Source organism: Diuraphis noxia, unplaced genomic scaffold (genome assembly GCF_037042655.1).
Source record: "Diuraphis noxia isolate RWA-SAM2 unplaced genomic scaffold, SU_Dnox_SAM2 contig0002, whole genome shotgun sequence".
Classification (NCBI taxonomy): domain Eukaryota; kingdom Metazoa; phylum Arthropoda; class Insecta; order Hemiptera; family Aphididae; genus Diuraphis; species Diuraphis noxia.
This window is the reverse complement of record NW_028301712.1, coordinates 39,430,563-39,457,737: the sequence shown is the minus strand read 5'-3', so window position 1 is coordinate 39,457,737 and position 27,175 is coordinate 39,430,563. Positions and strand designations below refer to the sequence as shown.

At 25.6% G+C, this 27,175-nt stretch overlaps 3 protein-coding genes across 6 annotated transcripts in view; 2 read left to right on the top strand and 1 right to left on the bottom strand.

The window, feature by feature from the left end:
- Positions 1–1,701: 1,701 nt before the first annotated feature.
- On the bottom strand, positions 1,702–25,722 carry Swt1 (Swt1 RNA endoribonuclease). 4 transcript variants are annotated; one of them, XM_089221643.1, is made up of 16 exons: positions 25,464–25,722; positions 23,392–24,100; positions 22,192–22,320; positions 21,491–21,736; positions 21,259–21,394; positions 20,357–20,426; positions 20,114–20,276; positions 19,810–20,048; positions 19,063–19,189; positions 5,028–5,101; positions 3,695–3,911; positions 3,471–3,592; positions 2,359–2,510; positions 2,156–2,299; positions 1,943–2,083; positions 1,703–1,875 (listed from the first exon to the last, which is right to left on the bottom strand). In XM_089221643.1, the coding sequence occupies exons 2-16, from the start codon at positions 24,089–24,091 to the stop codon at positions 1,794–1,796; spliced, it is 2,742 nt and encodes a 913-aa protein (XP_089077769.1). In that variant the 5' UTR covers positions 24,092–24,100; positions 25,464–25,722; the 3' UTR covers positions 1,703–1,793. The 4 variants fall into 4 exon arrangements, with proteins under 4 accessions (XP_015368232.2, XP_089077769.1, XP_089077768.1 ...); XM_089221642.1 differs by having other exon boundaries at positions 1,706–1,875; positions 5,022–5,101; positions 25,464–25,721; XM_015512746.2 differs by lacking the exon at positions 25,464–25,722 and having other exon boundaries at positions 1,702–1,875; positions 5,022–5,101; positions 23,392–24,099.
- LOC149058434 (uncharacterized) lies at positions 13,462–14,294 on the top strand. Its single transcript, XM_089221645.1, has 2 exons — positions 13,462–13,667; positions 13,750–14,294. The coding sequence occupies exons 1-2, from the start codon at positions 13,589–13,591 to the stop codon at positions 14,289–14,291; spliced, it is 621 nt and encodes a 206-aa protein (XP_089077771.1). The 5' UTR covers positions 13,462–13,588; the 3' UTR covers positions 14,292–14,294.
- TrpA1 (Transient receptor potential cation channel A1) overlaps positions 17,250–27,175 on the top strand; it is a 48,780-nt gene continuing 38,854 nt past the window's right edge. Inside the window, exon 1 of the mRNA XM_089221640.1 lies at positions 17,250–18,515. The gene's annotated coding sequence lies outside the window, so the exon portion shown is untranslated. The remainder of the gene's footprint in view (positions 18,516–27,175) is intronic.

Below are 27,175 nucleotides of genomic sequence, written 5' to 3'. Positions count from 1 at the left end.
ATTATCAAAAATCTAAATCTAAATGAAGAACTTATCTGTAAGTTTCTTCAACCATCTTAAGCAAGCAGTCCACAACATTTTGAGTTAAATGTCCGTTCTTGTCTGTTCTCACAAAGCTCAAAAATGAAATGAATCATATGTAACAAATTGTATACTGTAAATAATGTAATAATAGTGTAAAAACTTATTATTGCACTCTGTTAAAACATTATCTAGTCATTTTGTAACCAATCATTTCTAACATCAACCTATGTTTAGTTGATTAATATTAGGAAAACTATAATAAGCATAAGAAAAAGTTAGTAAAAATAACAATAAGATAATATGATAAAATATGGGTATCTAGGTACATTGTTAATTGTTATAATAAATAGTAATTAAATATTAATTAATATAATAAATGCAATTGTTTTACAAAAGTTAAATACTTATGGTAAAATAAGCTACTTCATTAACTATCACTTGACGTCTACTGTATAGCAGAGTGGCACCCGCTTGCCCCATATTTTTGAACCATTCTCATCATTATGGAGAAAAAGTTTATATATAAATAATGTATTGTAAGTTGTCAGTATGAAAATTTACAATCACAATCGGAGATTACCATTATGTTGTGTTATTGTATTGTATAGGTGCAAGCCTTTGGCTGTTAGGTTTTCTCAGCACTAAATGCCAATAAAAATTAAATACCACCTCGGTTAGGGAAAGCAATATCTAAATTTTTTTTCTATCTAAAAATCTATCAATAATAAAATAATAAAATTCAAACAAAAAACTCCAGTTCCCCAAAACTACTAAGACTTTGGATGGTGGTTGACGGACGACCAATGACCATTGAGGGATATCCAATTCACATAGTGTTTCAAGCAATTTCTTAAAGTATTTTTATACTTAAATATAGATCTATAAATACAAAATTGATATTAATAATAACTAGTTTTATAGATGTAATATTTCATTTTGGTAACAAAGAATTTTTTTCTATACCTTGTGTACACTAAATTTCTAGGCTGGATTATGTTAGAATAAATCAAATTTTTTTTACAAGCTAGGGGTATATAAATACACATTTTCCAATAAATTTTTAATTTTTAACCATCTCAGCATACGCATGCCCAATTCAACTTATTTTTTTTTAATAGCAACCGGTATTTTTGATACCAAATTCGGATAGACTAATTTTTTAAGTCATTTTGACCAATTAACCATGGCTCTAAAACCAAAATTGACCGAATGAGAACCATTCAAATTTTAATAAATAATACATTTTTACAATTCATTATAAAATTCAAAAAACAATTTATAATTATTTATTATTGGTTACTTTTTGAATATTTTTGAATATTTTTACCTATTTTTTTTTTTTTTTTTATACATGTTATAAATAATTGAACAAAAAAATTCAAATAACATTTGAAATTTATCTGAAAATGTGTATTTATATACCACTAGCTTGTGAAAAAAATTCAATTTATTCCAACATAATCCGGCCGAGAAATTCAGTGTTCTTCAGTGTTACCTAAATTGGTGAACACATGATATAAGATGTAAATGTATTTACATTGAGCATATGTGAGGAGATACATGAGTAAGAAAGACAGGTTGAGAGTAGTTTATTACATAGCAACAGTAACCCTTTTGATAAGATGTTTTTATATATTTTAAGTTACACAGAGAATAAATCATTAATTAACATAGGTAGGTAGCAAAAAATTAAAATAAAAATAAAAAATATATTTCTATTATAACGTTTTGATACATTACTAAGTATCAACTCATTAAATTAATAAATACTAAGACTTAATGGTAGTAATCAAATTTTTCATGGCTGCCAAATTATTTTGAAAGGTTATCAAAATATGAAAAAAAGAATTTCTGAAAAAACATTTTTTTTTTCAATTTAACAAGAAAATATAAACTAGGTATTTTTTCTGATACTTACTTATTTTTAAGTAAACAATAATCAATGACATTTCCCTTATTCAAGCTGACAGATTTGTCATCAAATTCAGTAATTACTTTTAAAAATGCATCAATAATTATGTGAGATTCCAGTATTTCTTCAGCTTTTAATAACTTTATTCTGAAATGCATTATTTTATTTAACTATTGTAATAATACCTACTTAAGTTGTATTAATTTTTTAGGTACATACTTTAACATAATTTTTATGATATTTGATAATTTACTACAATAGTCATTAATTTTTTCATCAACATTTATTGTTTTAATAACACCAGTTTTTTGATCATTTTCAGACCAGTCGCGTTTAAATCCATTATCATCGTAAACACATGAGCTACAAAATAAAATGATTTTGTTAAAGTATTTAAATTATTATTAATATATATTATTTACCAAAATTTATCAACTGCTTTTGAAATATTATACAAAATGTTGTCAATATTAAGATCATTATTGTTTGAAATGCTTAAATTACTTAGCGAATAAAAAGACTTATCATCTGGTGTGGTACAATCTAGTTTCTGTTTCAAAAATCTTCTAGCTTTCTGAAATTTAGGAATACATTTTAACACAATTATCATATACCTATGTAATAAAATATAATAACGTATTTGTGATTAGCTATCATTACTAGTTTAAAAAAATATAGATAAACAACTATAAACAAATATTATAAACAAATTCAACTATTCTAAAATAAGACACCACCATATACACTAATGCACAGTCTTAATTGCTGTATAGTGCAACATTTAAGTATAAATTAAAACTGTATAAGCATTTAATAACAAAGTAATGTTGCGAGTAAGTAAGAACAAAAAAATTGAACCAAAGTACAAATAGGAAACTAATAAGAAAATAATAATAGTAATAATAATAATAATAATAAAAGTTTTTTCAAAACTAATAAGAACTAAGCATTTTATGTATAACTATATAAGCGCTAAAATTACAAAAATAAATATTACAACAATATTTGAAACATAAATTAAGTGTAGATAGATTAATAGAAGCAAATGAAATAAAAACTAACATTGTTGACACAGTATGCATGGAGCAAGTACTAAAGTACAAGCACGTTAGCAACCCGTCAAAACTTTCCTCAACCAAACACACTGCCACTTTAGTCTAGGTGAGAGAATATCGAAGTTAATATGATAAGATCACAGTAGCTCATTGTTATGCAGCCGCCAGTTTTGGCATGTGAGTTGCGGGTTCGAATCCGTACTGTACCGTTTTTTCATTTAATTTTCGATATATCTCTCAAGACCTGCCAAAGCATTTAAGGCTGCGTCATTGTTTTGGAATATATTAATACCATCATTTTTACTGTTATTCAAAAAAGTTCTCAATGTTGATCAAACAAATATCCGATAAATATAAATTTTATATTTTATAATAACAATAAATAAGTTGTATGCTATTTAAAGAAATAATTGATTTTGAGAAATTAAAAATGTTATGAGACAGTTTTAGTTAAGACATAAGATAATAACGAATCTTACCATCAAATCATATAAAAGTACATCAGTAATATGATAATATTCATAAGGTAAAGCAATAATAGTTTCTGTACAGTACTTGAGAAAATTGTAAAACTCAGTCCAACTAAGGCTAATTTCAGGAGCTATTAAAAAGAACAAAATTAATAGCTTAAATAACATCTGCGCATGCTCACTCAATTATAATAAAATGTTAAATATATAATTGAAACATAGTTTTAACTTACAGATTTGTTTAAGATCATTAAAAAAATATTCCATATAATCCAATTGTTGTTTGGGGGCTTTAAGTAATTGATGAGGTGCAATTATATCCCAGTGTTCTTTTAGCGTTTCCAACAATTGAGGTAAATTAAATGGTTTTGACAATGAGTATATTTCCCACCATAATTTTTGTGTATGAATTGAATATTTAGTATTAAGGCGTACAGCATATTTTAAGACCTGTTGAATAAATACAATTTATTTATAACAGTAAATATCAATTGAAATAATACATTTTTCAGAAATATGATTGATTTTCAAACTACCATATATAATTTAAATAAATGTATTAAAAAGTATTTAATACATATCATTTGGTTAGTAAGAACAATATATCTTACAAATTTCTTGTAAAACAGTTTTACTTTTATCTATTAAAATGAAAAATATAAGCATAATATAAGAATTGATTGCTACATTATATAATGTATCATTAAGTAATATTTGTGGAAACCTTGCACTACCTATTAATCAATATTAAGGATTTTTGATAAATGCTATGCGGAATAAGATTTAATTATAATGCAAATCATACGCAGAAATTTGGTGAAAAACTGCTGGGATGGGGGCTGAGCTCAGATAATTATTAATTCAAATAAGACAACTCTAACAAGATTTTACAAGGATTAAACCATTTAACCTTGAGAAAGTTTAAAAACAATCAGGTGCTTACTCTTGAACAATTAAAAGTATTTTAAACAGAAATTATTAAGTAAATTAATTAATTGGATTAGAACTAATTTAATATCATCTGAAACTTTATAAATAACAATTGTTAGGTAGTTAAAAATAATATGTTATTATGTATGTTCATCAAAACCGGGATAGTCTGGTGTAAATGATTACTAATAAAACTGTTGAAGGTTATTTTTACATTAATGATATTCTTAGAGATTAAAAATCGATTTTACAATTATTAGATATGAAATGCCAAGAAGGCTAAGGCCTATATTTAAACTATTTGGGGGACTTTGTCTTCCCAAGTCTTCTCATTAATTACCGCTTATGATGCAAATTTTTCCATAGAATATGGGATATTAATTTTAAATAAGGCAAATTTAGAGGTAAGTAAAGGTAGTATACCTTATGTCTAAAATAAGGTGTAGGGGCAAACAAACAGTTTTAGTTTATTTTTGCAGAAATATAAAAGTATACATCGATACATAAAGAAAATTAGAAATAACAATAAGTAATATAATACATATATATATAAAGTATTTGGTGCACAAATAGTTATTGTTTTTTAATGCTTTATAATAAAATAATGTTTTAAAAAAGGATTACACTTACCCTCACCATAATATGTTCTAAATGAGGTTCAAATTTCATAATTGATTTGTTTTCAATTATTGGATAATTTTTAACAGCCTCTAAAATATAATAGTATTTTTAAGTTGAGCAAAAAAAAAAAAACACTAAAATCTACTAAAAGCAAAATTATTATTATCAGTATTAAATTGAATAATCGTATTTTCTAACTAAATTTACCACAAAATAAAATTTACATACCAATGATTATTACTTAAGGCTTTTGTTTCAGAAGCAATAATGATTAATGAGAACCAAAATTAAAAATAAGCATTACATAGGTTTGTACTAAATGATAATCATATACTATTAGCTTTTGTAGTATATATAATTTCTTATTCATTATTTATCATTTAGCATCATACATTTTACCTGATATTATGTGTCTTTGACTTATACATTATTTATTATGGATATTGGTTATTTACAATTAAAGCTTTCTAGAAATTATTTTCCGTATGCAAGCAAAAATCAATCATAAAACCCTTAGCTATTTATAGCTTAAGTATTGGTTTAATTAAATAAAAGAATTCACTTTATTTGAAAAGATATGGAGTATAATGACCTTAAAAAAAATAAAAATAAATGTTTACAGAAATAGTGAGTATAAACAGTATAGTAATATGGTACTATAATTTACAACTATTAAGTTTGTGTAAAGCATTCTATTTTATAGTAGTTATTTGACAAAATGAATAATACATAATGTATTGTATAATCAAATGTTACAGATAGTTACCTATTTAATTCAAATCAAGATAAATTGACTTAGATTTTGGTCTTATAATATATCAAAGAATGGTTAATTTGTATCGGACTAATACATTTTAGTGTCATTAACATAATCCAAGTAAAAATAATATTATTTGAAAAGCGTTTAAAGAAATAATTACACTAGTTACTGAATGTTGATAAAACAATTGTATAACATTTAATACTTAATAAAAATATTAAATAAATTAAAAATAATAATTAAAAGAAAAAATTACTTATCCAAATTGATTAAGGAGATTATATCTATTTGTATTTATTTTAAATGGAATACAATTAATTATTTTTATCATTAAATACAATACGATAAATATAGATTTGTTTTAGAACTCTGATAAATATTTAAGACAAAATACAATTCTTATAAACACATATTTAATTTTATTCATATTAAACACAAAGTAATTCAGCAATACATTGTTTTATAGTTCACTTCAGTCTATAGGTAAATATTATATTTAAAAAATAATAATTTCATAAAAATAATTAAATATAATGATAATTACTTAAATTAAATAAATTATAACAATAACAAATGTAGGTATCACTTATTGTAACAAATAAAATTAATCATTATTTTATTTTAATTGAAATTTAAAAATACAATCAATTTAAATTTAAGCCATAGATGTTTAAATTTATTTGTATAATATATATAATATGAAAACACATTACATACATGCCATTAGGTATATAAACATATTCAGAAAAATAATAATTTTAACTTACCCAATACTGATGAGCATGTTTTGATAAAATATACATTATTCAAATGAGTAATAAATATGTGATGGTATTGGACTTGTAATTATTATTTACACAAAGAAAAAACAAATGGTTAACCATAAACAATATTAAAACATAATTACATTGATATAAAATTGTGGTCTTTTATATATGCTATTTTTTTTTTAAGCAACGTGGCTTTATGAAATAATTTTAATAAGATACACACCAATATGTTTATGTGTATGTTTACCTGAAGTATCTATGTATCAGTTTGGAACTATTTTTATTATTTTATTAAAAGAAAATTGATTTAAAAATGTATGGTTTAATACTTAAACAAATAAAAAGGAAAATATAATTACAACTTTGATAGTTTAATAAGATTTAAATTTAATTACTAATTAAGAAAACATAAACATTTATTTCAATGTATTAAAATCTTTTTTAAATTTTAATAGAATTCAGGATCATATCAATTTATAATGTTTAATTAGAGACATTTTTTGATAAAATATGTGATTTACCAAAAGGCACCATACATTTTGTGTATAACCTTCCACTTGTAACTTGATGAAGATGCGTCAAGTATGTAGGAAACCTCCTGAAAAAATCCGAATGAAAATTTTGTTGAATGATAATTGAAAAATGAAAATTGAATGATAAATTTAAACATATTTTTTTTAATTTGTTAGTTAGGTTAATTATCTATGATAAAAATTATGTTTTTTTATTACAATTGGGAGTTAAATTAAAACATGTTTATTGGCCATACACTTATATTTCTATACATAATATATTGTTGATAAAAATTTAAATACAATTTTTTAACTATTAGGAGCTATTATATGAAACCAAAATGATTGTGTTACCAGTATGGCAGTATAGGTAACAATTTATGCAAGAAGAGAATTTGGAGTGTATTTGACAAAAACAGTTTATAGAAGAGGAGCTATATTGATTCATTGGGGACTTACGAACGGTATTAATAAATTTACTGAAATAACTTGTTGTTTGTACTGAAAAGTATAGTTTCCAAAGGTTCGAAGGTTTGAAAAATTTTAGGATATCTAAAAAAATAGGGGATTCCAGAAAATGTTCAATAATTTAAATATGAGTTAAATTGGGATATATTGTGGTTTAAATACACCAACAATGAAAATATAGGATTTAACAATATTTGTAGTGGCCGTCAAATAAATGGACTTACAAAACGAAGAAAATAATTGTTTATTATTAATACACTTTTTGTTGGACTTACATAAGAACAAATTATTAGTTGAAGACAAGATAAACGAGTATACCTGTGTTAACTTTTTTTTTTATAATTTTAGTAGCTATGCTTTTTTTAAACAGTTGAATTATGCTTTGTCTATAGAGTATTTAAATCATTTCCACATTCAACAAGTGGGTGCTTAACATTAAGAGAAATGTAAGTATTATTTAAGAGTGAAATCTGGTTGTGCGTGGCTTGTGACTGCTAGAGCAGAATTTTAATTGAGGAGGTTATTGAATATATGGCGTCAATGTCAAGAGTGGTTTTAAGGAGGATCCAACATTTATTTTTTAGTTATTAGTTTTGTAAATTTTAGCCAGATACAATTATTCTACCAGGAGTTAGAGAAATTGAATACCTTTGGCACAAAACACAAGAAAAAATCAGGCTGAGGGCAGAAGAGAGATCATATAAATATGTTTGAGTTCCTAATAATGTATTTAAGTATAATAAATACAATACAAAATGTAGAAGATCAAATTATAAAGATTATCAAATATTATATTACATATTAAAACAATCTAAACATAATAATTATAACACAAATATCAGTATTGTGCAAACAGTAGAAACATGAATTTGTTATAGTGTTAGTTATTATGTATAATCCTAATATTGAAACATTTTTACTACAAAACGTAATACATTTGATTAAAAATGATTTTAGTGAACCTAACCAATTGAAAAACAGTGAAAAAGCATCTTATGGTTTACCCGTGGAATTCACGGAGTCTGTCAGAATGAAAGAATTGATAAAACACAGCCCAAATTCATCACAGGATATTAAAAAAGGTCACTCAAACACATTACAATATTTTAAAATCACTCTCACAAATCCAAAACCCCTGGCTCTAAGTATTAGTAGAACAGTTTCAAGTTAATGATGGAAGTTAGGTACCTAAATAGTAATGCGGTAGACAACTAAATATTATTAATTAATTAAATACTTTTTTATGATTGGAATGGTGTTTCTATTTTTTATTATTCAATAATCATTCTACTATAGTAATATCTACTTGAAAATGCATAATTATTGTGGATCAAATTAAAATAGCCCTATTTTATCTAAGTATCTATATTGTTATATAGTAAATAAATTTATTTAAGTATTCATTACACATTTTTGTTTTTAAATTGGTTAGTCCTTAAAAATTATAGATAAATAAATCAATATTTTCAGTCAACTCATAATAGTATTAATTATACAATAATATAATGCTTAATAATTGTAAATTCTTGTTATAGAACAAAGAAATAAAGATTTAAAATTATTAATGCATCATATAATGTGTCTTATAAACAAATCATAAGGAAAAGGCATAAATTGTTTAAATAAATTATAAATAGGTTGATTCTTATGAATTCAAAATTATTGGAATATTTTTTATTCTCAAATTTTTTTCTTTGTTTTTTGATTGGTAGTATGTTATATTGTTCGCTTATATGAATATGGTAATCGCTGTATGCATATCTATCTTATACAAAAAATATAAGTTTTAATAACCACTAAAAAGAGTATTTCTCCATTACTTTTGAATGGGTTGCAACTTGCAATCAAGATATGAAAAAATAAAAAGGTCACTTTGGACAACAATTAAGTGATTTCTATAACTTTGACTACTTACCTTAATATAAGATGTTCACAAAAAGAGCTTGAAACTGGTTTTTAATTTTCCAACACAACTTTCAACATGTACATATTTATATATTATCACTAGATATAGATAGCGTAATATAACTAGGAATATCTTAGTGTAAAAAATATTTCTAAGACAGTAATTTTAAACCAAAACCGTTTAAATTGATATTTCACTTGATATTAGTTGATGAAGATTTAGACATTTAGTATTTAGAAATAAATTTAAATTTGAAAATGGACATAAATATTTTAAAACAAGTATTAAAATGATTATAAATGTAGACTAAAGAAAAATTGGTTTGATAATGGGAAATATGTTTAAAATGTTTATTATTTCAAAACATTTTTAATAATTGAAGAGTAAAACAGTAAATATCTATTATATATTGTATTAGGTAATTATTGTGATTTAGAAAAGGAATAGTAAAAATAGTATTGAAAAAGTGTAGGTACTCTTAAAGACTAATTTAAGTAAAAATTGGTTGATGAAATTTCCGTAGGTATTTAAGCATAAGAATAAAAAAATGTATTTGAAATACCAAAATCACATGATAATTTTCAAAAACGAACATGCAATATTATTATATATTATGAGCATTTATAAATTGTAAAATTGTAATATATTATATTACAATATTATATATTTAAAATTTTCAAAAAACTATCCTGCTTGGAAACATGAAATTAAAAATGTATGTTGTTATTCACATATTATGTAGTAATAGTAAAAAAATATGTTTTCATATTTACTTTTTGATAAAATAAGTATTTTCCTAGTATTTAAAGAATTTTCTTATACTATATGAGAAAATCCACGAATTTAGCAGTGTACTGTGTGATTCTTTTATCATTGAACACTCATTATTTCAAAGATTACTAATGTTTTTGAAAATATTTTTTTACATAGTTTCAAGTTGTTCAAAAACCAATGTTTTTATTTAAAAAATGTATTTTAAAATTTTTTTTATCCTTATAATTTTTTAAGTTTTTTACTTTTTTAAATGACAACAGAGTTTTCATTTCATATTCCAAATCTGAATATTATGAGTTTAATTATTTAAAGTTTAGATTAGCAGAGTGGAGTGGTATGGGGTTACCCCGCAAAATGTTTGTCCACTGCTCCGCCTGTCTAAACTTTAAATATTTATAACTCATAAACCACTTGTCCTAAATTAGATTTTTATGAACCAAAATACTTAGAAAAATATTCTGCTTTGGAATATGAAATTAAAACTCTATGTTGTCATTCAAAAAAGTAAAAAACTTAAAAAATTATAAGGATAAAAATATTTAAAAATATAATTTTTTAGTAAAAACGTTGGGGTTTTAACAACTTGAAACTATATAAAATAATATTTTCAAAAACATCAATAATTTTCAAAATAATGAGTGTTCAATGATAAAAGAATCACTTGGTATAGTAATAGATTCTTAATTACAAAACAGTTAATTTATTCACAAAAACCTACCCATTACCACCCTAATTTGACTGCCTTATCTATAAAGGATTTGACGACACTGATGTTCTTAATGCATACTATAATAAAGAGATCATCAAACTTTTTTATCTCACACTCTTGTGTGTTTACAATATTTTGACACCTTCCAAATTACTATAAAAAAAACTGTAACAATGTAGATACAATATGGTCAACACGTGTGATAATAACAGCACATTTAGAACTAGAATTAAAACTTCAAATGGTCTCGTAATGTGTTTCGTTAACGTTTTCATAATCGTTATATTAATAATAAATTATATTTATACATGACCTACATTAATGTTGGTTTCCAATTTTTTGATGTGGCACTCTTCACCAAATCTTGTGTTGCAAAATTTGAATACATTTACTATAATATATAGCATCGGTTCTCAAACTATTTTGTTTGCGGAGCCTTTATATATTCCTAAAAAAAAATACGGAGCCCCAAAAATCAGAAATGTCTATATGAGACATAAAAAATTCATAAAAAATGATGTCAATTGTAAATAATTTGCTTTTTATTTTTATTTTCTGTAAAATATGAATATATACAAATTATTTAATTAATATTAATAATTTAAATTTAATTAATACAGATATTTTCGGGGAGCCACGGAGCCTCTTGACTACTCTCGCGGAGCCCTAGGGCTCTGCGGAGCACAGTTTGAGAACCGCTGATATATAGTATATACCAGGGGTGGCAGCCACTAGTTTTAATTTTAGGAGATGTAAATTATAAAAACTAATTTGAGGCGAGTCACATTGTTAAGGTATGTTTATAACCTAGTCGTGCCAAAAGTTCTGTCCCTATTTATCAGTTGTTTGTTTATGAATATAATTATCAACAATTGTCATATCTACTATTTTTGGTTAGTACGATAGTTCACGTCACATATTAAACATGGAATGGAGTATTAAAGAAAATCATATAGCTGTTATTGCGTTATTTAAGTATAATAAAACACCATTAAAGTTAAACTTTAAAAAGTGTTCAACTTATTTAAACTGTTGAAAATAACGAAAAAATGTTATATTATTATATTATTTAATTTTATTGGACCATAAAACGGTTCAAAGAGTTCAACACTATAGATGACAAGCCTAGAAGTAGACGTCCACGTGAAATAAGAACAAATGCAGCAGTCAATAGTCAATACTGTCCCATAGACATCCACTTCGCAAACAAAAAATCATGGTTAGAGAAATGAAAATTCCACCAAGAACCATGTCACGTATGATTAAAGAAGACCTTGGCCTTGGAGCTTATCGAAGAAGCACTGGTCAGCAGTAGAGAAACAAGAGCGAAGAAGTTACTTCAGCAGTACACAAAAAATGGCCACAGACAGATACTGTTTATAGATGAAAACATTTTTATTATAGAAGAAAAATTTAATCGTCAAAATGATAGAGTTTATGCTCACAACTCTCAGGAAGCCGCTGAAAAAATTCAAAGAGTAAAAAGAGGACATCATTCAGCCTCGGTGATGGTTTGGTGGAGAGTGTCATATGAGGGTGTTACTCAACTGCATTTCTACGAGCAGAGTCGAAAAACGTGGGGTTGACTATCATTTTAGAAAAGATAGTGAAACGTTTAAGTGATACCTTGTTTGTAGGAAAGAACTAGACCTTTCAGCAGGATTCCGCGCCTGCACATAAAACAACACAACACTTGTTAGAGATCAATTTATCTGGATTTATCGCCGCTCAAGATTGGCTCTCAGGGAGTCCAAACCTAAATTCTTTGGACTACAGACAGTGGAATATTTTAGAAGAGAAAGCCTGCTCTAAACCCCATCGAAATATTGAATTATTAAAAGCCGATTTGGTAAAATTAGCTGCTTCAATACCGTTAGAAGTGTATAAATGCAAACGGTGGACATTTTGAATAGTATTAAATTTTTTTAGTTATTAAGTTAATAAAGAATAAATAACATCAGTTTTTTATATTTATTATGCATATACCTTTGTATAAGGGACAAAACTTATGGCACAACTAGGTACACTATACAGACCATTACTATTCAGGTTCACATTAAGGAATAATATTTTTCTTTTGAGAAGTGCTTTTTATGTTATATTTATTAACTTTACCCTAAATTTTGTGTCAAGAGCTACATAAGACCGACTCATGAGCAATATGCAGCTCCTCACACAGCCTCGCTGTGGCCACCCCCATATGCAATATCTGTATAATATATAAAACAGTAAGCTGATTGACTGCTATCAACGCACAGCTCAAACCATTGGACGGATCTGGCTAAAATTTGGCATACAGATAGCTATTATGATGTAGACGTGTGCTAAGAAAGGATTTTTGGAAATTCAACCCCTAAAGGTAAAATTAAGTGGTTGTAAGTATACAACAGTGGCGCTATCTATCAAGCAATATCTAATATTATTAATATTATATTTATTTATTTATATTATTAAATTATTATTATTATTATTAGTGATTAGAGGTTTTAATTGACAATACCCAAATATGGGCATAAGACATTATTTATTATTCATTTTTTTCACTTTCATTTATAAAAAATGTCATCTATTGAAGATTTCCTTTAATTTATATAAGACTCAAGAAAGATGCCAGGAGATCCGAAGTGCAATTGTTGCGTATGTCTCTGATAATTTATTGGAATACCTTTGTAATAATATGTCTTACAACTCATATGGTGACAACTTTTCTACTCCTGAGGATTATGTTTGTGATATGGAAAATCCTATTGTCTACGGTAAAATAAAATCTAATATCTATTGCTTACAATCACATTATTACAAGTGTTAATAATAATGAGGGTCGAATATACTTTTTAGATGCTCCAGGTGGAACTGGAAAAACTTTCTTAATCAATTTGATTTTAGAGAAAGTTAGAAGTACTCGCGACATTGCCTTAGCTGTAGCATCTTCTGGAATCGCAGCTACACTGCTCGAGGGTGGTCGAACGGCCCATGCTACCTTCAAATTACCACTCAATCTAACAACTTCGGTCACTCCCTTTTGTAATATATCAAAACAAAGTAATTTTGCGGAAGTTTTAAAAGATACAAAATTAATAGTGTGGGACGAAATTACAATGGCGCATAAGGGTGGTGTTGAGGCTTTAAATAGATCTCTAAAGAATATAAGGGGAAATAAAAGGTTAATGGGTGGTGTAACGGTTTTACTGGCTGGAGACTTTAGGCAGACTCTACCATTAGTACCAAAAGGGACCAAAACTGATGAAGTCAAGTCATGTCTTAAAAGATCTATTTTATGGCCTAAGATTAATATACTCAAACTGTCAAAAAATATGAGGGTACACTTGGGAGAGGAAAAGTTTGCTGGTGGATTTGCAGATCTTTTACTTGAAAATTGAAATTGGCAATGGTGATTATCCATCGTTTGATGAAATGATAACTATCCCATAAAATTTGTGCACAGTTGTAACTACGGTTCAGGATTTAATATCAAAAATTTATCCAGATAATGCTCATATTCATGATAAGCCTATGGAATGGTTGTATGAACGTGCTATACTCACTCCAAAAAATGACCAAGCGGCGGCTATCAATGATACACTGCTGATGTCTTTTGAAGGTGAAGAAAAAGTATATACTTCGATAGATACGGTGATCAACATGGACGATGCAACTAATTATCCGTTTGAATTTTTAAATTCATTGAAACCACCGGGCATGCCATATCATAGGCTTATTCTGTGTGTGGGCACACCTATTATGTTGTTGCGAAATTTGAAACCACCAAAACTGTGTAATGGGACCAGGCTTAAAGTCAAAGCTTTACATCGCAATATAGTAGAAGCCACAATTTTAACAGGATGTGCAAAAGGGGAAACTGTGTTTGTACCACGAATCCCTTTAATTCCGAATGATCATCCGTTCGAATTTAAACGATTACAGTTTCCCCTGAAAGTCTGTTTTACAATGACTATAAACAAGTCTCAAGGCCAAACTCTTAAATTTGCAGGAATAGATTTGCGAGAAAACTGTTTTTCACATGGACAGTTCTACGTAGCTTGCTAACGCGTAAGCTCACCCAATAGCTTGGTGATTTTGTCGCCTACTAATAGATCAGTGAAGAACATTGTCTACAAAGAAGTTTTGTACATAACATATTGAAAAACTATTAGTAAAACATTTATTTTGAACCTTTAGTGCTAAAATTTATCGTGAACAAAGCTTCTGCCGCCAAAACCTATAACTTATAGAATAGGTTATGATAATAATCATTATCTTAAAAATTAAATTAATATGTATAAAATATTATTTCAAAAATCTTAAATTTCAATAGATTTAACAAAATTTAATCTTGGCAGGTTACATACATTTATATACTTTATATATTTTAATTTTTTGAGTTCCCTCAAAATCTTTTTGACTGCCATGAAATCACCATACTTGTAAGTTGTAATATAATATTATACTTTATAATATATTAGACGGAGATGATAAATATGGATAATGGTCACTTAGAAAATCCTTAAAAAAATCCTTATAAACAGTAATTCATCAATATATTTTATCATACAAACTTAAATTCAGTGCCGTAGAAACCCCGGTGCGGGCGGGTCATTGCACCGGGGCCCCGAGTTGCAATTTCTAATATGAGGCTCATACTTAAATAAAATAATATAAGAATTAAGAATCTATGCTGATAACAATTGTTTTCATAAGATCATAATATAATGATAATGCCGTTAGCACTTTGTTACTTTAGTATAATATAGCACAGCCAGGCTTCAAATTAGCACCCCCAGTTCCCATATAATAACATGTAATAATATAATTATTTTTAAATGTTTTGAATACATAATATATTATGTACAGCGTATAGTTGCTTAATAGCTTAAATAAATAAAGAGTAGTGATTACATTAACATTTATACAATTTCAACTTTATTATTAGTTAAATTTGTCTATACAAAGCATTGAAGAAAAATTAATTAAAATATTAATTAATTATATTTGTATTATAATTAAAAAGTAAGAATATACATAAGTAAAAATTTAAAATTATTGCAATGCAGATTATTATATTATTAGTGGGGTTGTGGACTGTGGAGGGCTATAAGCTTCACATGAATCTATGTATCATCAATTATATCAGCACCCCCTACATCCACACCCAATGTGCGCCTTAAAAGGGGCCACAAATTTAATTTGCACTGGGGCCCATCTATTTCTAGCTACGGCACTGCTTAAATTGATTTATAAATATAAACATTAGTTACTAGGTATTGTAAAACAATGTGAGCAATTTCAATTTAAAAACGAATATTAATTATTATTTTGGACAACAAAAAAGAAGAAAATTCAGAATATAGCAAGATTAAATATTATGTATTCTCACAATTTTATCAAATGTTGAAGAAGATATTTCGTCAAATATGAATAGAAAAAACTTGTATTAATTTATGTGGTAAGATACCATAGTTAAATTATTTAGAGCATACATTTATAATACAAATGTTTTTAATAACACTACAATAATAGTACAATATAGTTTTTGTTCATAGTCCTCAAATATATTTCATCTATATAGTTTAGGTATACTTTATATCAAGTTAAAGTAAGTAATATCAATTAATTTTAGATAGTAAAATAATAATTGAAATTGTTTAAGTAAAAATAAAATAAATAGCCGACTCCTGGAAATTAGAATTAAATTGAATAATTCATAGTGAAGATAATAATCATAATCAAGTTCTATTTTGAAATCTAAAGTCTCTGTTTTTCCTAGGAAAATTAATCAGTTATTATCAATGTTCTATGAATATATTTAGTTGAGTCAAACTATTTTCACTAATAGAATTTTTTTAATATATCTTCCAAGTAGAGAAGCTTCTATGTTTTAACAGCTAAAATTGTTGTTAGAGATACAATTTAGTAATTTTTAATAATCTATTAACATTAGAAAAAATATTTCCATGCCTCAAAGCAATGTTAATGCATCTAGTGGGTTAGGAGGCTCTATTTTTACCTTCTATATCATTTGCTATAACTTCAAATTCTCCTTATGAATGTACATGGAATTAATTATACTTATAAAAGTCATAAGCAGGTTTAAAATCATCAAATTAACTAATACATACTTTAGAAGTTAACGAATATTATGTTCGTGAGATTAATATGTCTGAATTTGATTTAACCTATTATTTACAGAAGAAAGCAAGTTATTCAAATACAGAAAGCAAAATAATCATTATTAAGAATACTATAATTTTTAAGTTCTCATTATTCATGTTACAGAAAAAAATACATCTTTTTTGCAATTTAACTAGCAAAATAAAAAATGTATTTAAGCTCAACTTCATATCTTAAAGCATGAAAATGTTAACTATAATCATAGTACATATGACAATTTATCATAGCTGCACCCACAGATAAATATGATTAAATATTGTGTACATATGTGCTTGTACCTTATTAATGTTTTAAAAATTGTTTATTATAATTTAAATAAATAATTAACCCCCTTGACAGGATTAGATAGCAATGACTTTTGGCTATGGAACTGCATAATGGTATTAGTATCTTAACACTAATGGCTCTAATATGAGTTAACTGTAAGCTTTAAGAAATACTTAATTTATTAGTCTACACTTAGAGCATTAGGGAAATAATATACTGTGATGATAAAAAATAATATATAGTTTATATTAGCGGTTCTCAAACTGTAGTACGTGGACTGATTGATAATACACTTAAGTGGTACGCAAAAAAAGTTTGAGAATCGCTGGTTTAAAAGATGTTACAATCAAGTATTAATATTTAACTATACTCTTTTTTGAATGAGAACGATATATACTCGTGTATATGGCAGGCCGCACGGTATCTGCGGCAATGTGGATTGTGGCAGATGCACAAACTAGAATCAAAATTTTTTGGCCATCCAGTGCGTTTTCATTTAAAAAAGAGTATACAATTATTGCTTTTCTAATAGAATTTATTGTAAACCAAGATAAAATTTAACATAACTATATATTATTTAGTTATTTTGGTAATGAATTCTTTTTTTAAATTTACCCATTTTAGTAACTACAAATAAACATTACAACAGGTTTTAAATGCATATTTAATTATTCTAGTATGCTAATTATCATTATATATCAGTTGATTCTTTAGTCATTACCCACTCATTATTTAAAAAAGTATTAGTGTTTTAAATGACAACTTACAGTTTTAATTTGATAATACAAAACAGAATATTTTTCTAACTATTTTATCAGGGTGTTTCCTCAATGGATGAGGTCACTATTATAAGCGTACTCACCTATAAAGATTTTTTTGAAACTTTTTTCTTTCTACAAAATCTAAAATGTTAATTAAAAATGTTCTAGAAAAAAATAAGTATTTTGAAGAAATAATACATAATATTCTATAACAATAAAATTGTAGATAATAAATGGCCATAAGAATTATGCATTCAGTACCTATTTGTTTCATGTATGCAACTATATCCACTGTCAACATGGAGTGCAGTTTTTCTGTTTATAAGAATTTATTGTCTACCAAACGGATAACTTTTGAGTTTGAGAATCAGAAGAAATCTTTTATCATGCAATACAATCATTTTTAAGGTAAATACATTTTTATTATGATATATAAAAAATTTTCGAACAAAAAGTTCCTGAAAGACAGAAGTAAAACCTGTTAAATAAAATTTTTGTTTTGTAATATTTTATTTTAATTATACCTTATGTCACTTTCAATGAAAATAAATGAATTTTTCAGTACAATTTTTGGTATTTTTACTGCAATAATGCAATCAATTTTCAAAGCTTTTTAGTGCAATGAATTCCAAGCCTTAGTTATAAGTATTTAAAGTTTAGAGTGTAGAAGTGGACCAAAATTGTATAATGTAACTGAGAACCACTTCAATCATTTTATCCAAACATGAAATACTACAATTCATCATAAATTTAATTTTTATGCATCAAAACAGCAAAGAAAAATATTTTACTATAACTCAAAAATTATAAAGATAAAAATATTAAAAATATAACTAAGAAAAAAACAATGTGTTGTAACAACTAGAAATTATGGAAAAAAAAAATTAAAACATTAATACTTTTTAAAATAATGATTGTCTTATACTAAATGAATCACGTGATATATATTGCTTACCTTGGAAAATGTCTGAGTTTTTTTGATTTGTATTTGTAACTAAACTTTGAAGCCACATTGAATTTTTTACTGGTATCCCATTAAACTCTGATTTTATGTTTAAAATTTTATCATCGGTAACTAAATACTGTAAAATAAGATAACATTTAATTAAAATATGTTGAATTAATAAAAGGACACCACAACTGCATGTATTGTTTAACCATTTTACAAACATACAACACAGCAAATTTTACCTAAATAATAATTCATTTTACTGTTATATTTAAATTTTTAAGGAAGTTATGATCATTTCAAAATTAAAAAAAATTTACAGTTTCAAAAACATCATAACTTGTATTTTAAGAAAAATATCAATACAATTTTATAATAAGTCAATTCACTTAGAATTTTCAGGGTAAAATGTATTATTATATACATAAAATTTGCCATGTTGTAGGTTAGTTAACGGGGACAAAGAATGCAGGTGTGGTATCCACTTAAATATAATCAAAAAGTAATTGTAGGAAATTGAGAAGTATTTTATATTAGCAGAGTTTGGGACATTTTGCTAAAGCTATATTTACTCAATGATTATGAAATTAATTTTTAGAATTTAATATAAAATTATTATTTTGTATTATATTAATAGAGTTATACTATTTTATAATTATATTTTATATACATACCAAAGATAAGATATTTTATAAAAGGAATAAAATATTTGAAAACAAATATATATTTTAAAGAAAGACATCAATTACTTACTACAATATTCACTTTCTCTTTAACAGTCATGGCACAACTTAAAATATCATCATCAGAACTCATGGATGATTTTTTCGTCATAGGTTGACCTTTTAATCTTGGATGACGTTTTGAAAGCATGTCTAATAACCATCGGGTGGCTTCACGTGCTCGATAAGCAATTGCAGTTTCACCATTTTTTATGCAGTCAAGTTCTTTTAAAACTTGCCATGGTAATACAATTGTTGGATAACCATAATCTGAATAAAAAATTGTTGAAACAAATAATCCATACAATATTTAATTTTATTACATGATAAATTACCAGTTAAATATTTGTCTATAAGAATAGTAATTGATTTCAAATCTGATAAAAGTATATTTGTATCAATTACTAAACAGTAATTAATGCTGTCACACTGCATGATTGAATCAGGTGTCCATTCCATAGGTTCATATTCATGTTTGGTTCTTCTCAAGTCATTAACCTTATAAAATTAAATATTAATACATTTTTCAAAATAAATAAACTAAAAATCAAATTTATAAAAAATATTTTGTTGTTTACTTTTTCAACTATGTCGTTTGCTTCGATTATATCTTCCCATTCCATAGATTCATCATTACTAAATTGCGTACTAAATAAATTTAAATTATAGTTTATATTTAGTAGGTTAATAATCACTAGTATTAGTCTTTCAAGAGCAATTTTATATTCACTACTGTTGTATTTCTTTTTTTCTTTTTTAAATTCAACAAATATTATAAAATACATACCTATTTAATTTGATAATTATTAATTAATATTTAAATTATATAAAATTAAATCATATTACAGTTATAGACTAATTTATTTTTTAAAGGGGTTTAACACTGACATTATTGCCTACATCTCACAAGTGTGTAACATAGCAAATTTTGGCCTCAACAAAACACGTTTAGCTATGTTATTTTAAAAATTAGAGTGAACTGACTTTTATAAAATTGTTAATTGTTTTTTCATAACTCGTTTTAAATTAAAATATAAAAATCTAATGCCATTGCTTAAGTAATGACATTAACTTTAAATTGTATGAGGCTAATCCATTCTAATTTTTAAACTAGCGTGCCTTAACGTGATCTACTGAGTGAAAAACTTGCCATGGTATGCCCTTGTAAGACAGAAATATCAGATTTCTGTGAACGTCCTCTTAAATATATGGAAAACCAAACATAGAAGTGATAAGAAGGCGATAATACAATAATATGGAAGTATTTATAGATATGTATTACTATGTATTATATATACATAGTTTAAATGATCTTTACTCAAGGATATTTTAAACTAAAAAGATTTTGTTAAGTATAGAATAACTGTATTAAAAATGTAATTAATATTATATTTAGTAGGTAAGCAAATTTGAACAAAGCGGCATCTATCATAAGTAGTAGATATAAAACCACCTCTAATGTTAATTTTATTATAATTACTTATTTTTAATTTCAAATGTTTGTTGATGACAAGAAGTTTGTGGCCTAACAAAACTAAAAGAGTCAAGTTCCTTAGATTTTGAATTTGTTAAAGTGCATTGATTTCCCAATTTTGTTGATACAATTGTTTCTGACACTGTAATTTATTAGATTATTAATATCTTATCCCATAATCTATTTTTATTAACAATTATTTCAAGTCATGATTAAAAATAAAACAAATAAATCTTACCAGAAGAAGAAGGGGAAGACGAAATCTTATTATTTAAAATCTGTACAATTGGTTTTTTTTGTACATTCAATAACTGTTGATCAATACATTTATTAATAAGGGAATTGTTATTTAAAATAATTTTTTTTGTGGTTGATACAAGTCCTGGTTTCTTTTTCTTAATACTTTGATTAGGTTGGCTTAACCGTTTTGTTTTGTTTTTATTGTTACGCCCCAATGTATTTGTATCATGGTGAATATTGCCTACTAAAAAAATTAAACAAAGATAAAAAACAATGGAAATTGAAAGTTAATACAAATAAAATGTATAATTATAATTATTTCAAGTTAATTTCTAAAATTATGTTTAGCGAAAATAAAATATTTCCTTTTAAACTAACATAGTAGGGTACATAACAATAATCAGATTTAAACAAAAAAAATATTGATGAATAAGATAATATAGATTTTAGCGTTGTATCTAGTCTATATTTTTATATACCAGAGGAATAAAGTACCCTTTAAATGATAATTATACATTTTTTTTTCTAAATAGTTATTGATTATTATTAGTTTATGTTAATTTAACGGTTTTAATTTTACTATATCATAATGTGTTTGTTGTCTAAATATTATGTTACTACAGGATATTTAAAATGGTACTTTTCCCTGATTAATATTTATAAAAAGTAATAAAATAAATAACATTTTAGTTTGCTTACATTCACATGTTGATGGTTTCTTAATTATTCCAGATTTTGAAACATTAAATTCACGATTATTTCTAGATTTAGCAGTCATTTGTTCTCTTGCACTTATAAGTCTATTTTGTACAGATGTAACCGATTGATCTGCATAATTAAATAATAATACAATATTAAACAAAATCTTATCTTAAAATTAAAAATACAATATATACAGTTAGGTACATTGGTACATACAAATGTTTGAATCAAGAACTTTTTTTAAACTTAATGGACAGTTAAAGTCTTAAACGAGATAGATTTAGAGAATCATCAATCCAAAAACTACATTATCTATTAAATAAAATCATTATCTGGTTTAAAAGGATGAAATTAGAATCTGAACCAAAAAAAAGTACTTTATATTTAAATATTTACCCTAAAAAGATACGACCTCATAAACATTAACTTATATAGACAACCAGGACAAAAAATTGAATCGAAAAGATGACTCAAATAAGAAGTACCTTAGTGATTTGCTTAGCAAAAAATTAATGTGGAATGTACACATAAATAAGAAAAACTTGCACATGGCTATGCCAAGATGAGAATTATTTATGTTTAATCAATTTCAAATTAAATTATCCATCTTCCTTCTGACATTTCACTAATAACCTATAACTATCCTGTTTGGGCGCCAGTTTCATCTACTAAGATAAATAAGATCCAAAATTTTTTTAATGCATTTATAATTATAAGGATATGTATAAAAGCATTGCGGTTTAAGAGGAATCATCCAATTAATTATAACACTGGCAACCCCTCATAGATATCAATTACCTGGATAAAAAATCAATTGAAAAACTTCTATGCTATGCTAAGACTCGAACAGAAAATGTCAAAAAAACTTAGGAAGCAAAATCTACTGCAGATGTCTGTGGCCTCAAAGGATATCCTCTTATTCACTAAGGAATTTACATCTGAATTTGAGGATCAATATATATATATAATACTAAATATTATCTTTATAAGTTGTCATTATTATCTTTATCGCTAAGCAATATCATCTATATTAATCTTAATTTTAGTTAAGTAGCACTACCATCATACACTTTTCATTAATTTAATTAATATAATTATATAGTTGCATAAAAATAATTTTAATAGCAATCAATGTTCTAAAACATTTTATAACTAATAATAACAAATTAATTAATAAAATTAAAAACTTAAACTTACTTGGTGTATTAGTAATATCCTTAGTACGATCACAGTGTTCAGTATATTTAACTTCTTCAAGATATTTTTGTACAGTTGATCTAGTTTTATATTCATTGCGATTAGGAACATTATTATTACACAATATAGAACTATGATTTTTCATATGAGGGATATCTTGAAGATTCACATTTTTTGAAGGATTATTTGATTCTAAAGTATTACTACATTCATGCGAATTTCTATTAGATAACTTTTTATTAGCTTTTATAGCTTCTAATCGAAGTTGCATTGAACCACCTCCTTTGTATGTTGGTTTTAAAAAACACGTATTGTATTTAGATTCCAAATTTGAGTTTATATTTTTAGTGTTAGTTAAATTTTTTCGTAATGGAATATGAGATGAAGTTTGAAAATCTGTTTTATTTATAGATGCATAAAATTGTTTATTTTTAATTCTAAACTCTTGAGCATTGCTCATTGATTTTACAAAAGCTTTATTTTGAACATTTAAACATTCTTTTGCATTCCTATTATTTGATAATTTTTCTTCAGAAATTTGTTTTTGTGCTAGTTTAGCACTTGACGAAGCATTTTTAGCAGCTTGTATGCGTTCTTCCAAAGTATTTTCATAAGTGGTATTTCCGATTTCAATAGTATATCCAAATATAGTATTTTTGGAATTTTCAAATGCTGATCTTTTATGATTATTTTGTTCCATTGTAAATTCCTAATGAAAATAGATTCAATTAAATATTAAACCATTAAAACTAGTTATTATTATTTATTTGCATCATAATATAGTCATGCAAGGACTAATAAGTTAAAAAATTAGGTATTAATTAGAATAGTTGAATAGCTTTGATGATAGTGTGACATCTCAATGATAAGGGTATGAGAATGCAAGTAAAAAAATGATAAAAGAAGAACTGAACCAATAGAACAAATTAATATAATTTTTTTGTTTGATATATATATATTAACTTACGGAATGGGAGATAATTTTTATAAATACAAGATTTTCTAGAGTAAGCAGTGGCAAAAATAAGAGAAGACTTATACGGCTCTGATCCTCTTCCATAAAAAAAATTATAGCTATTACTGTTAAATATTTAGTAACCTCTATGTCAGGGGTGGCAAATTATTTGAATGCTAAGTGCCAAAAATTACATTTTTTTTTTTAGTGTGCCATGAAAAATATTATTTATTTTTGTTATATAATATATTTTTATAATATGTGTACTAAATATATTCATTTTTTGTGTGCACTCAAAATCTTTTCGTGTGCAAAGGATTTGTCATCCCTGCTCTAGGTGCTAGATCATTTGTTAGTTGCTAAATATTATAGCTAACTGCCAACTCTACAAATTATTTCTTTAAACACCATTGAGAGTAGGTAATGTATAAAATGTTCTTTAATTAATATATCCATTAGTAATATAATAAACTGACATTAGACCGATTATATAAACTAGTTATTATTATTATCCTTGTGCTGTTGCATATCAATCTTAAAACCATCCCTTGATTATTATGGTGCTATATCAACATTATAAATAGATATTCTAGAAAAACCCAATAAATATGACATTTATTATTAAAATAAAATATTGATATTGATTCACCAACAAATAGGTAACAATCGTTACAATGCATATAAATCAGAAGAATCAAATAAAATGAAAAATAAATTATTGTTTTTTTAAATTTTTATTTTGAAAATACTACAATCTATACTAGATTTTTTTTTATTAGGTTAATAAGGCTTTATAATAACCTAACCTTCTAAGGTCATTAGTCTGTAATAATTAAAAAGTATTGAATCTATACTAATATAATATTTATTATTTAGTAGGTACAAGAAGATTAAGAGATAACATCTGAATTATCAAATGTTTTATACAATTTTAAAACTAACATCTGAGTAACATGTGGGCTTGATGAAGAGCTCTGTCCAGAGATGGCACCTCAATAGTCAGTTTAATTAATTTAAAAAAAAACCTATGTAAACTTAACAATCTTGAAGCCATTGCAGAGTAATTCTTCTTAAAAGTAAATATTAAATAACTGATAATAACAAATAAAATACTTACATATTAGTGTGTCAATGAATGGTGTTAATCAATGCAAATGCATCAATACATATGAATTTAGTGCAAGAACCAAACTATTTTATAAATGAGCAAGTTTCAAACAAAGAACGCTGAATAATATTAACAATAATATTATGTAGCACGTAGGTTGTAAGGCTATTAATTATAATAACAAAATAAATTATACTATGTACAATGAACATCCACATTCCACAGTAGGAACTTATACTTATTTGATATTATTTATTTTATTTCACATTTTTTCAGAAATAATGATTTACTGATAACTACTATCTATGATAATAATATAGTAGTATCATTATTCTATTCTGAGGTAGTATGGACGTATGGTTGCCCAACTACTATTTTTTTTTATAGCTCAAGGTTTTTAAATTATCTACAAACCTTGCAACGAGTATTTTTTATAGAGCACAATAATATTAGTACCTACGTGGTACTGTGGTACCTACATATTATGGCCTATGGGACTTCGGCAACGGCCAACGTAGTATGATAAGATGACTATATAGATAGACTATATTGTCTTTGGTCTGTACTCTGTGCTCTAATCTCTATTTATCAAATAGGTACCTACTTTAAGTAAATAACAAAGTAAACAGTTATTATATAATATTTGATTAACTAACATTTAAACAAATTTTAATTTATCATCGGTAGCGCACTAGCGCTGCTGATGCACCATGCACATTACCATTCAAATTTTAATGCCATGCCTACTGGCCTACTTGGTTTACTTTTCTGATGTAGGTAATATAATAAATTTCAAAATCAAAAGTACCTACCTATTAATAATTTGTTATGTAAAATGATCTATATTATTATATTAAACTACATAATTAATAATAATAAGTTCTTAAATTATATTCATCGTGTAAATAATTAGGTAGACAATAGGTAACGAAAATGAATTTAAGCAATTATTATTTCTAAAAACACAATAAGTTGCTTTTAATAGCTTCAACTTAGCTTGAAATTAACTTGACTATAACTTTACCACGGACTAACCAAACACCAAACTAATCAATGTAATACAACATCAGAAAATTTTGAATAATAATACCTATAGGCTATAGGCTACAATCATACAATTTTTATTACATGGTTTATCGGAATATCCTATTAGTTTCTTACAAGCGTTTGAAGTTCAAAGTTTTTTTCGTCATTAAATATTCACCTTTAAATTAACTATTTTTCCTTAATTCATTTTTGATATTTTGTTATAGGTACATTAAAAGCAAATAAACATAGAATGTAAATACAAGACATTTTCATCAAATGCTTATATTAACATTTTCTTTAATACGTATATGCTAAAATGTTGAAATTGTTTTGTTGCTTTTTGATATTATAGAAATTATTTAAAGATATTACTCATGGTCATGATTTTTTTTTAAATGAAAATTCTGTAATATAAATCGGTGTAAGGGCAAGACTGGTTAGGTGACATTTCTTATGTGACAGTTGCAAAAATATTTAGGTAAGGGTGCCTGAATTTATTTCATTCAATCTTACAAATTATAAACTATAAGAGAGTGTCCATTATCACAGGTTGAAAAAGGCGAATGAATGAATACAGTTCTGCTTTTTTAGTTGTCATGTGAGCTCTGCGTGTAAAAGAAAGTGTTAAATTTGAATTCAATGATATCTTCAATTACAAAAAAATTAAGCTTCAACCATTCAACCAATTATAA

Excerpts from the sequence above, each read along its gene's own strand:
- Swt1 (XM_089221642.1), bottom strand. The coding sequence starts at position 24,091 with ATGGAACAAAATAATCATAAAAGATCAGCATTTGAAAATTCCAAAAAT. Across the intron at positions 3,912-5,021 it reads TAGAACATATTATGGTGAGG|GTCTTAAAATATGCTGTACG; the intron begins GTAAGTGTAATC and ends TTTATTCAACAG. Across the intron at positions 2,511-3,470 it reads TACTTTTATATGATTTGATG|AAAGCTAGAAGATTTTTGAA; the intron begins GTAAGATTCGTT and ends CCTAAATTTCAG.
- LOC149058434 (XM_089221645.1), top strand. The coding sequence starts at position 13,589 with ATGTCTTACAACTCATATGGTGACAACTTTTCTACTCCTGAGGATTAT. Across the intron at positions 13,668-13,749 it reads GGAAAATCCTATTGTCTACG|ATGCTCCAGGTGGAACTGGA; the intron begins GTAAAATAAAAT and ends TATACTTTTTAG.